This window comes from Taeniopygia guttata, chromosome 3 (genome assembly GCF_048771995.1).
Source record: "Taeniopygia guttata chromosome 3, bTaeGut7.mat, whole genome shotgun sequence".
In the NCBI taxonomy this organism is placed as follows: Eukaryota; Metazoa; Chordata; class Aves; order Passeriformes; family Estrildidae; genus Taeniopygia; species Taeniopygia guttata.
The window spans coordinates 40658577-40671083 of record NC_133027.1 but is presented as its reverse complement, the minus strand read 5'-3'; the positions used below and the strand labels follow the sequence as shown (position 1 = coordinate 40671083).

General features: G+C 35.6%; 1 protein-coding gene across 2 annotated transcripts in view; it reads right to left on the bottom strand.

The window, feature by feature from the left end:
• Positions 1-727: 727 nt before the first annotated feature.
• Positions 728-12507, bottom strand: part of UFL1 (UFM1 specific ligase 1) — a 29606-nt gene continuing 17826 nt past the window's right edge. For both annotated transcript variants that reach the window (XM_030267617.4, XM_030267618.4), the window contains 8 exons: positions 10611-10733; positions 8885-9005; positions 7827-7990; positions 5212-5342; positions 4990-5070; positions 4161-4246; positions 3496-3676; positions 728-2802 (listed from right to left, as the gene is read on the bottom strand). In XM_030267617.4, coding sequence (XP_030123477.4) covers positions 2590-2802; positions 3496-3676; positions 4161-4246; positions 4990-5070; positions 5212-5342; positions 7827-7990; positions 8885-9005; positions 10611-10733 — 1100 coding nt within the window. In that variant the 3' untranslated portion in view covers positions 728-2589. The remainder of the gene's footprint in view (positions 2803-3495; positions 3677-4160; positions 4247-4989; positions 5071-5211; positions 5343-7826; positions 7991-8884; positions 9006-10610; positions 10734-12507) is intronic.

The window sequence follows — 12507 nt, the reverse complement described above, 5'->3', positions numbered from 1 at the left end:
TGCACCCACTCCAATCTGAGAGCAGCACCAAACAAGGTTATGGGAACATTTGTGAGTAGTTGTGTATAGACACATACATGCATCTATACATGTCAGTTTATGAGATTAAAAATATAATGGTGCTGTTTAGACAGCATAAGCGAAGGTGAGTGGCTGACTAACACTTGAAACCAGAGTAAAAGTGTTAATCTGTAGCGCCTTTCATTTTCCTAGACATTCCAAAGGGCATTTTTGTTTTGTGAACTGCACCTCTAATTTGCAAGACAAGATTATTCTCCCTTACACATACATTCATCCTAGGTAGAGGAAAAAATCCTGTGAATTAACAAAACTCCTTATTTTTCTTTCAGAAGATATACTTCTATATCATAAACTAAAGACTGAATTTCCAAATCAAGAAAAAATTGGAAAAACTGGGACAGTATTCCAACCATGTCTCCTTGAATTCTAGCTAGAAGATATTGCTGAACTGTAGTGTTTCCATTGTATCTACTTCAAAGAATCTGTTCTTTTAATCCTTCTTATAACATAGGCTGGAATATAGCAAATTGAACACATGATGAAGTGAATTCTGTAGTAAGTTCATTATCATATCAGCATAAAACGGTATCAAACAGAAATACAAGGACACTCAGAACCATGTGTTAAGTCTAACAGTGCATATGACCTATTGCTGTTTGAAAGCTGCAAGTTGCAAGATGATCAAACACTGCTGAAGTCAACAGAATGCACTTCAAATACTTCATAATTTAATGTTATTAAAATAATTTCTTACTTGCATACAGAATTTCATATAGCATATTATTTACAAAAGAGCTCAATGTCATATAAAATTGTTTACATTCATTATAGGAACTTATTAATTATTCCAGCTAAATAGCACAAAATCAAACCTATTCCTGGTATACAAACTATTTCTTAAACAAAGTTCAACAACCTGAATATTTGTTGTCTTTTATTCCCCACTGTCTTTTACTGTCAGCTGTTATAACCTCACACCAAGGAAAGAGAAACAACTACCTTTGCTTCTGCCTTACAATTCCAAACTGTTCTTGCCTCATGCCTGATAAAAGATCAGCATTGGCATGAACATTGTAAAACATTAATGCCTTTTAAATATGTATAAAATTATACTGTTTACATCACCAAAACTACCTTAACATTTGTTACTCTGTTACTGGGGTTCCATACCTGGCCTCTTTAACTTCCAATTGTTTCAATTTCAGGCTTGGATATGTTTATGATTAAGTTCACAAGAATATGTGAGTTGTTGGAAAACAGAAAAATTTGAATGGAGCAGAATCTGCACAGAACTTTCCCTCTTTGAGCACTAATTTTAGCAAGGATGGGTGAATGATATTTTTAGTGAAAAGAGTTTTTCATCTCTTATTACTCAACCTTGATGTTATGCAAACCCCCTCACAACACTACATACATGAAATCAATGGGTATTACTGAAGTAATAGAATTTAGATATTTTGAGAATTTTATTTTGAAAATCATCTTCTCTTAAAAATAAATTTAGAAGTATATTTGCCATACAAGAATTATGGCATTAATAGTGATAGAAGTCAGTTTTTCACATTTTTTGTATTTTCCTGAAGACATAAAGTACAGTTCATGTAAAAATAAGGCTCACAAAAAACTTGAGGGAAGCAATATTTCTGTCTATGAAGTTTATGTAGAAAAATCATGAACTGAATCACTTTCAAAAAACTCAGGATAAACAACAACACAAGTTCTCTCAACAGCTGACAGAAAGCAAACAAATATTATTATCTGCTATGGGAACTGGACTAAACAATCAAGAAGACTGCTGAATAAACACATGGCATGTACAGTATGGCAATTGTAACAGGATTTATCTGTTCCCAAAATGCCAATGCAAAAGAGAGTCACCTTTTCTGAATTACAAATTTTAAATGAACAGCTGTTTCAGACATTAGCAGAATACATCAGTAGTATCAGTGTGCTGATGTTCATGAACTTGAATGTTCATGAAACTCACATTAGTAGTGCGTCACTTGCCTGAAGTTTATCAATATCCACTCATACTCAAATTGTTTTTACTGTTGCAGTCCAGTGAACAGAAACTGAAAACATCCACTAATGATACCAGAGTAAAGAAGGCCTTTGCTGCTGTGTGCTATGTATCACAGTATGTTTTAAAACTAGTATTTGAAATTAAGATAGACAGATTTATATGCAATCCTTTCTCACAACAAATCCAAATCAGAGAAGTAAAACTATCAGCCTGTGTGTGTATGGAACAAAATACAATGCTATTTGAAGAATAATTTCTTGAGGTTTCACATGAGGATGCCAATAAAAACCCACTGGTTTTGTACCCAAAGCATCCACAACCGTGTTCTGCCACGTCTACATTAATGTGTGTTAGAAGTACGCTGTAGAAGTAACAAAATAACATTTGTCACTATCATCCAGCAACTGTGTTCCCTGGCTGTGATTTGCAAACTACTAGAGGCCAAATTTAAAATATATCAAGCATTTTCTGTTGTCCCTTTCTTTCAGCATAAAAGAAAATAAAGTCTGACTCTATCATGGAGGTGAATGCACTGAATAACAGTTTTATTCCTCTGTTACAGAAAATTTTCTAGGTCTGAGAACAAGATCTTTGATAGAGGTAGTTAATTCCTGGAGCTCTTTTTGAATGTTTTCTGCTCCTTCCTCCTCTTCCATGTTATCTTTTGTGTCACTCTCTCCGTGTTCAGTTTTCTTAGTCTGGCTGGTCAATTGTTTCACCACTAATCCATGGTATTTGACTATCAGCGAATACTGATCCTGAGGGCAAAAAATGAGAACAAACCCAGGGGATGTCAATGTTACAGAAAGGTAGACAGACCTATAATTAAAGATGTAATTTTTTAAAAAGCATTCTCCCATACTGGGCAAAGAGTTAATGATACAGAAATATATTTCTAATTAAGTATTTGACAACCTAAAGTCCAAGAGACATTCAAAGAGGCAGAAAACTGAAAGTGCATACAAGTGCTGCAAAAACAGGACAATAAACCACTGAAGCATGAAAGCAATGCAGCTAGTAAACATCATCAGTTTCAGCAGTATGAAATACAGAATTTCAATGTATTTGCTCTTGAAGAGGTACATCTTTCTTTAAAACTGGATTAGGAAAATTTTAAAAAGCAACCATGCTCTAGCTCAGAGGAAAGGTGTAAAAATGCTCAGTTGTAAGATTTATAACATTCCCCAAGAATGACTGAACCATAAGACAGGTCTAAGGCCTAATAACAGATTGATTTTTAATTTTATAAAAAAATTCGATGACAGATCTCTGAAGAGGTTGATTTGCAATGAGTACAGATCAGAGGAATTGTATATTCTGCACATAAAGTAATGTTTAGGCATGAAATCCAACAGTGTCAGATTTATGCAACAAAAACAATGTAAGGCACAACTTTCATGCTCTGTCATAGAAAAAAGGTAATTTCCCCTTAAAAAGTTAGAAATTAATACCTCTGGGATCTTGCCACTTAGGAAGTTAATGATCTGTGGTACTGATCTTCCTGGTGCATGAAGCATGCAATGAGTTGAAAACTGAAATAACAATACTGATGTCAGGTGTAGAACAAGAGCTGGATCTTCTGTGACTTTGAGCTGTTCAATCAGAGCTTGTCTGTGCTGAAACAGAACTTGCCTAAGGAACAAGAATATATTAAACAAAAATATGATTCTATGATTTTATCATACAGTAGTTGAACATAGATGCTAAAACTTATTTAGCATAAATTAATTTTAATTTTCTCAACTGACCATTTATTTATGTGGAATTCCAAAACGTTAATTGAAAAGAAAAAAAAACAACAAAAACAACCAAAACAAAAAAACCTCAAAAAAAAAAACCCCAAAAAAACTATCACTGCCATAGCTCAGATTTTGAAAGACCCCTAGGGAATTTATATTACAGAAAAATAGTGAGCCAACAAAATTAGCTAAATCTGAATTCTCCTCTTCTCCTTCTCCCATGGATCTAAAACTGCTTGACTTTCTATTTTTCAGTTACGCAGTTTGGAAAGAAGGACTGCCTCTTACTCACTGAGTATGACTGCTCCCATACTAACCATCCCATGTTTGTGCAGCACTATAGCCACATTTCATAAAATAAAAAAAAAATAAGTTACCTTTCCTTCTTTTTGTCTCCTTTTTTCACCATAACACCACAAATATCCACTGCAGAGTCAAGGCACGAAAGAAAATCTTCTATACTCTATTAAAAATATTAGAAATATTTAATCTGTGTTTGCAACTATAAAAAAGTTTAACTATTCTTCACAATTAATCACACAAAAGATGACTGAATACACTTGAAATAAACTATAGAAGAAAATAAAGTAACATGTATTTACTAGAAATTATCTTTGTTCATCTTACAAAAGTTCATATACTTAAATACTAACTCACACTGTAATTAATTTGTCTTGTAAATAAAATTAAAAAGGAATACAGGTTCTACAATTATTTACAGATATATTTTTTAAGAAACACCTCAGTATGGCCTTTTGCATAAAAGAATAAATAACTCTCCTTGTGCCTACACTGCCATAATCTGAACTTCTGAGTTGTTTTTTTTTTTTTAATATCCATAATTTTACTAGTTAAGAAATACATGGGAGAACAAGCAAGAACTCTGGGAACAAAATACAAGAAACGTCAGCTACTGGAGAGTCTTGCTCAGTTTTCACTCTTCTCACCTGCCCATGAAAGGCACACTGAATTTCATATGGCAGCAAGGAGCCGAAGGTGACTATCAATATCAAAATGTAAGATCATCTTTTCATCTCTGAAAATTCACAGATACAAAAACACACTTTCTCTCGCTGCCTTACACAAATACAAAAGATTATTTTACCTTCAACCTTCACAGCAGCAGTGGTTATGTACTACTCTATGTGTGTCAGCTATTTATTAGCATTATATCAGCAAACCAGAAAATCTGAACTTGATTTTTACCTTGCCATTCAGAGAAGTATGCAGTTTAGTTAAAGGACCTTTGGTATCTTCTGGCAGTTTACCTAAAATCTTGATTCTGCCCTGTATGGAACAAGAAGGGAAATAATCTGTAATACTAATAATCTTTTTAGATGCCGGCATATTTCAAGTGAAGCAATTACTTATTGAACAAACATCACTGATCTACTTGAGACCGTTAGAAAACAACTATTATTTCTGTACCTCACTTGTGATTGTAGAGTAATTTTCTGTTGTCATCATTGACTCAGATGCCAAGAAGTTGAAAACCAGATTTGTAATGTCTGTACACAGAGTCTTCAACAGGTGTTTGGCAAGGTTAGTCTGAGTATCATCTGTTAAAACAAATAAGTGATTAAAGTAACTTATTATAGTTATCTGATTCCTATGATGTCATCACAGTGCCTTCCAACCCGTGGACTCTATCAACCATGAAAACTATGAGAAAGTTATCTGGATACATGAAGACAACATCCCTCATGTGCTGTGACATTCTTATGCAATGTTGTTCAGTGAAAAATGTCTGTGAAAAAGCTTTCAGGTCTGAAAGAACATTTTAATGCATTGCTAGTATTTCAAAGATGTATCTGTATAAGCAGTAAACAACCCTCTACAATCCTCCTGAACCACTGCTATTGATCAAGTCAAGAGTATATAAACAAAAATTCTACAGGAGAAGCAGTTAAATAGAAGAAGAGCCACGGGGCTTTAAGACTGAAATACTAGAATTTGGGAAAAAAAGAGGCTATAGAATACAGGTCCAAGAACAAAAGCTAATGGGAAATAATTCTATAAATTCCAAAATACAGGAAAATCAGGTTGATTTGCTAGTGTTTCCTTCTGCTAGAAGATTTCCACAGGGAAAATTCCAGGAGAAAGTTGAATACAGCAGAGAATCTTGGGAATGTCTACAGTATTTTCCTAATGCTAACTTTTCTGTCACACCTTACAAAATAACCCCCTGCAAAACAAATCTGACAGACTATCCTCAAGCAGCAGCTCCTTTCAGTATCAAACCAATGAGGTATAAACAGCAGCTTCTTAGAATCAGGTGGTATTCAATTTTTTCATTAGTGGCGCAGCTGACAGAATAAAATGAGCTTACTAATTGTTGTGGTTTGACAAGGAAAAAGAATTTTTTCAGAAGAAAGAGGTCAATCTAGTCAGGGGTCAGGTTCGGATACTGACACTTGGGGTGACCAATTGAAGGTAGATACGCCTCTGAGAACACAGAGGGGTTAAAAACAGAATTCTCAGGAAGACTTGCTCTCTCTGGTTCCGGTCAGCAGAGGGTGCAGATCTCCCCTGCCCAGCCACGAGCTGGGTGGGGGAGAGGACTTATGTGGCCTGGGGAGGTAGGCCAGGGGATGAAGGATCGGGAACCGAGCTGGGCCAGCTCCTGCGGACGGAAGGGTGGAGAACGTCTGAGAGGTCTTTGTTCCTCTTTCTCAACTGAGAGGGAAAAGAGATAGAGAGCTTACAGACACCTGGAATTTTGCTGGTAGAGGAGAAAGAGAAGGGGGGGAAAGATGCCCAGTGTGGGAGATGGGAGATGGAGTCTTGGGCTGAGATTTTAGCTGTCTATCCGGGGAGTCTGGGAATTTTAACCCTTTCCTGGGAAATGAAGGCTTTGTAAAATATTACTCCTCTTCAATTTGGAGGGAAAAGGGACAGCCTAGGACCTCAGATGTTAGGGAAAGAAAGTTGGAAGGCGATGATAGAATGGCTTTCGGCTGGACTTTTCTTATAAGCTATAGATTAAACTAATCTTTCTTCTAAGAGAGACTGCATTTTAGGGAGATGCAATAGTGAGCTAAGAGATTCCTTCAGTAACTACAAGTTCAAGAATGAACAGAGAAAAGTTGAGGAGGGGGTGATGATGCCCTCTGTCTTTAAAGAAGAGAAGACAACCTCTGTTCTTAAACCCTCAGCCCCAGGGGAAAATGTGGGGGACTGTAGTCCCAAAATGAGACACTGGGCTGTTGTTCCTGTTGGGCCTTGGCAAAGCATCCTTAAAGGGGCCCTATAAGCAGTCTCTGTCCATGCACGGTGGTGAGAGCACTGTGAGGAGAGTGTCACACTGGCCGGTGTGTCTGGGCAGTGCCACGTGTGACATGGAAACACAAGAGGGGGCAGCTGTGTTTCCTGGGGGTCTATGGTGCAAGGGAAACTCCTCTCTCCCCTAATAGACTCAGTATTGATTATATAGAAGGGTGAAAACTTGATTAAAAGCCCAAATATATCTCGCTGTAGTTTGTTAGAGTTGAGTGGTAGGAGGAAGAATGTTTTAAAAAATTTTCATTTTGAATTTTGTGTGGTTTTTTTTCTTCCTTTTTTCTTTTATAGTAAGAGTAGTACTAGTGTAATAAAATTTCTCTCTTGTTATTAAGTTTAGCCTACTTTACTATATTCTCAATCGCATTTCACAACATTCAATTGATAAGTTACATTTTCATAGGGGCGCTAGCATTGTGCCAGGGTCAAACCATGACACTAATATTTTTCTTTTTTTTCCATCTGGACAGTGAAAATTGGAAGGAATGTAAACACTTGGGAAGGAAAGACAAGAACACAGTTACCTTGCCATAAGATAGAATAGAATATGGATTTGAAATAAAGAGAATGCACTTCAATTACTGTGCAAAGCTATGCACTTCAGCATAAAGGCAGTACAAGGCATACTAAACACATCTCTAGTTTTTTCTTTATAGACTTTCCTTTTTAAATTCTTGCTCCTGTATGAGTTTTAATGTAGATTCTGGAATAAATTTAACATCCTTGAAGGAGCATAATCATTTTTCAAAGTATGTATTTTGTACCTGTGAAATGCTTTGCTCCCTTTTCAAATAACCGAATGTTGTTGTACAGGTTTGAGAATTCCTCCTGCAAGTCCTTCATAGCCTGTCTTCTGTTGGCTCCAGAGGAAGATGTTGAAGATGTAAAAACGGAACGCACAACTTCCTGGTAAGTTTTTGTCAATGGTCTTAAAACAGGAAAGAAGAAAGGGGAAAACACTGAGCAAAGTCTGAAAGTTTTCCTAAATATATCAGACACGGAGAAAACAACCTCATTTAATAGTAAATGACGGGGACATGAATGCTACAGAATGGTGAGATAAACAAAAAGCAAATTATGAAAATCAGAAAAAACCCTTACGAGGAAATTAAAATATACTTAATGGCAGATGCTGTAATGTTATAGTGTGTATGGTATGCAAATGTATGCCAAGGTTTTAACTCTTCACAACTCCGCAGTAGAAATAAGGTGAAAGATAAAAGGATTTCCTGAAGCAATGCTATTCACAAACTTTCAGGGGCCTCTGGACAAATTTCTAAAGATGCAGTTACTATGGCAATCCAGGTTTATTTAAGCTTGGCTATTACAGATGGCTGTACGTATACAGAATATATGTTCCTTTTGCTCTGAACATATATATTCACATTCTCTCTGGTATGGAACATCTTTTAGAAGAAGTTATTCATTTTTGCATAGCTCAGCTTGCTGACATAACTTAGTACTCAGTTCTCATGGGTACCAGTAGAAACACAGATGCCAGGAAACATGAACATATACCAAAGGCTGTCCAGAAGATGGGACAGGTGAAACCTCAGCATGGATCAGTGTAAGGGGGTGGAAATACACCCATGAAGCTGAAAATGAGCTTGCAGGACCATGTGCTGCTAAGCAGAAGCACATTCTGTGTTAGCACAGCTTTCTAATACATCAGATGCGTAACATGGAGCTGTACAGAAAAAGAATATTGTGGTTCACATCTATCAACAAGGCCCTCTTTTCTAAGCAAGAAAACAGACTGAAGTGTAGATTCATCTGAAGCGAATCTCAAAATTTCTAACTCCAGCTAAATTATTGAAATTACCTTCTTAGATGTTCAGCAATTTCTGTAATAAGCTCTTCAGGGCAATCCTGCATGCGGGTCTTTAAAACATCCTCAATTTCCTCTTGTGACATGAAAGAGAACTCCAGCTTCTTACTTCTACCTGTAGTGGCCATAAACAACACTTACTGAGAAAATATTCCATTTAGTATTGCTGCAATTACTCTGGCACGAGACACTGGAAAGCCTCAAAGTCCAAACACCATAGAAGAAATGCTTTTCAACACTGGAAAAACTGGGATGATTATATATGACAGTTGAATTTTGCACACATGAAAACCTGACAAATCCTCTTTTGATCACTTAGAAGTTTCTGTAATAGACAACTGAAGTAGTGTATAAGGATACGCATTTTTGGTGATACTTTTTTTCAGTCTGCTTAGCCCATTAGTCTTGAAACCATAATGCCACCAAGACCAAGTAGAACTAAAAGTGCCAAAACTGAATAGAGTGTTCTTACTTGAAGGATTTCACAACGCTATTGTTTTTATTTTTTTAAACTCCATTTAGTAAGGTACACAGCCATGAAACACAGTTATTGAGGTTACAGTATAAAATCTGAAACATGATAAATTAAACCAGAAAAGGCGTCTCAGTAAGAAGAGCAACTTACATCTTACTAGTGCATCTGTATTTAGGTTTTGCACAAAACATGAACTTTTCCTGCGCACTGTAGAATTGTTACATATAAGAATCAGATCAGAATGATGACAGAGAACCAGAAAAGGACATGTTCCAGAGTTCCAGATGCACTTAAAACAGGCTTATTGTATGTATAAGCAAGGAGATTAGTGATTTTCCTTGCTGTGCCACAGCAGTTACAGACATATAACGTTTATAAACAAGTGAAATGGGAGGTTAAATCAGGTTTTAGAAAGGATCTTATGTACATTTCAATGGTTTCATCTAAGTTTACCTTGAGATCATGGTTCAAGCTATTGATTATAATATAGCAATACAAGCAGCGGTAAGGGCAAAACAGGAAGCCTACACCAAAAACCAAAAGTGACTGAACATTGCTTGACTCAGTAACTCAGTAGTCCTGAAAAATAATTCAATTTATATATGAATTACAGTACTCTGACAGAGCAGTATCAAACAAAATTACTACTACTGTATTTCACATGTCAAATATCATGCTTCGAAGTATTTTTCAGTCAGTATTGAAAATCTGGAATGGAAGCCCTAAATCTAACAATGCTGGCTTTTACTTAGGAAGCCATTCATGCTCCTTTTAATAGTGAAGGTAGGGAAATAGGCATCAATAAGGATCAAGACATTACTTTTGACTGTATATTTTATTCCTATAAAGAAAAAAAATGTTTGATTACTATGATTTGTTAATTTAGGCCATTAATTTATCACACAATATGCAGTAGGTGTTACAAAATCAAGTGCAAAATTCACCCCAAAATCTACAGCATTTCCTACATAAAATTAAAAAAAATATAAAATGGTATTATTTCCTTAAGTTTCTTTTTTAAACACTAAGTTATACTGTTCAATCAACATTTAATGTTCATTTCATTTAAATAGCAACATCAGACACATAGATACAATTTTAACTACATAGTGTTCGCATTTTCTTGACATTTTAGCTGACCTTATCTAAACAGTGGGGGAAGAACAGACATGTAGAAAAAAAAGAAAGTAGTAAAACCATGTTGAATAGATAGGAATAGATAGTGCCTAAAATACACTGACAAACCTGAGGCAGTCCCTTGTGACTCTTCATCACTGTCAGCATCCTTTCTTCCTTTCTTCTTGGTTTTCTTAATCTTTATCTCTCTGGCATTTCCACCACCTCCGCCTTTCACGCTTCCACTGCCCTCTGGTGGGGAATTACTTGCTTAGTACACAGGAAAGTTGTAACACTTAAAAAATTTACAATACCATGGTAATTTATCTATGTTACTTGTTAATGATGGATTGAAAACCACAACCTGATTCTAAATAAAACTTAGAACACATATTTCAGAACCTCAAGGCCATAAGTTTCATTATTAAGAAAAAAAGCAACCGAGGCAAAGCTTTGTTAAAGCTAATGTCATTAATAAACATGAACACTAATATCAAATGCACATATAATAAAAAAAGAAAGGAAAAAAAAAAGAGCGGTATCTTGCTTCAGCTAAAAACAGATGAGATACCAGAGTCCACAATGTAGTGGAGGATTTTCTGTCAGCTGAAAATAGCACGTTAGTAAGCATTTAGCATTTTTATTCAATGATGCTAAGCAACTGAGTGTATAAAAACTATTTTAGATAAGGTAACTTTGTGAATTTTCAGAGAAAGAATCCTACACTATATACACGAATATACCTATTTACCCAAAATATTATTGGAAGCACACATTCAATTAACTAGAGCACTCAATCTTTTTTGACTTTTCCTAGATGACTACAGAGCAATGGGATGCTCCAGTTCTGATACATGTAACAAATTACTTTGTTCAGAAGTCCTTCAATCAACGTATGCACCTGCAGACAGAATCTCAACTTGCTATACAGCCCCTCCCCACTAAGGCAAGCTGTTCTGCTCTTTGTTCCCTTTTTCACAGCCTCTTCTGTTATTTTTTCACTTGGAAGAAATTTAAACTCCATGGTGCCATACATATGTACACTATGTCTTGAGAAAGTCGGTGTTTTTTCCATTTAAATATGGTTTAACGTTCGAAGTAACTACATTATGTAACTATATTGTTTAAGAAAAGGAAACACAAAGACATAGTGCTCTTACTTAAAAACCTAACTGCATCTGTTACGTGTCATAGATGGATTTTTATGCATTACTTTGCAGGAACAGCCAAAAAAAAAAAATAGTGCTTTTCACAAACTTATTTGAAATGTGATTGCTTACATTAATTACATTACATAAAACTTTTATGTTGGGGTGTTTTTAGGTAATATACATAACGGTCCATAATAAAACATTTCAGGGTAGTGCTTGCTGATGGTACAGCATGTTACCTGTGGTTATGAATTTGTCTAGACACATAGTACAGGCTCAGTAGTCTCACTCCTCAGAGGGCTGGAAATCAAAGTCTTTCTATTATGACAGTTTTAATTAAAGAGCCATGCTTCTCTACCTTAGCTATGGCCTAGAAAAATCTGCCATCTCTTGTGGTAAGAATAAGTTTAATTTCCATGTCAACTCAGGCCCACTCATGTTTTTTTTTTTAAAAAGTAGAACATTCTACTTTACAGAGGAGTTTATTCAATCAAGCCAGATGTATCAGTGCTCTAATTCTCTTACAGCACAGTAACACTCTGGAAGTGAGTTCAACATAAGATTGCTCAGCTGTGCTGCAGCAGCACGAGAGCCCCATTATGGAATTAACATCTCAAAACTAATAATAAGAAACATATTAATTTTCCTGGACCCCCGAGAAATGGAGACTAAAATTTTATCTATACTGTGTAATACATCATGGTTCAGAGGTCCCTGAGTTAATACTGGTTTTATTCAGACTTATGTGAGTATACTGTATAAAATAATAAATGAACACAGGATTTCTTGCTTCTAAAAACAGTTACCTTGTGTTGAACTAACTCAAGAGACTTTTATAGTACTTCGTCTGCATTTCTAAGTTTGAAATTGCTCTC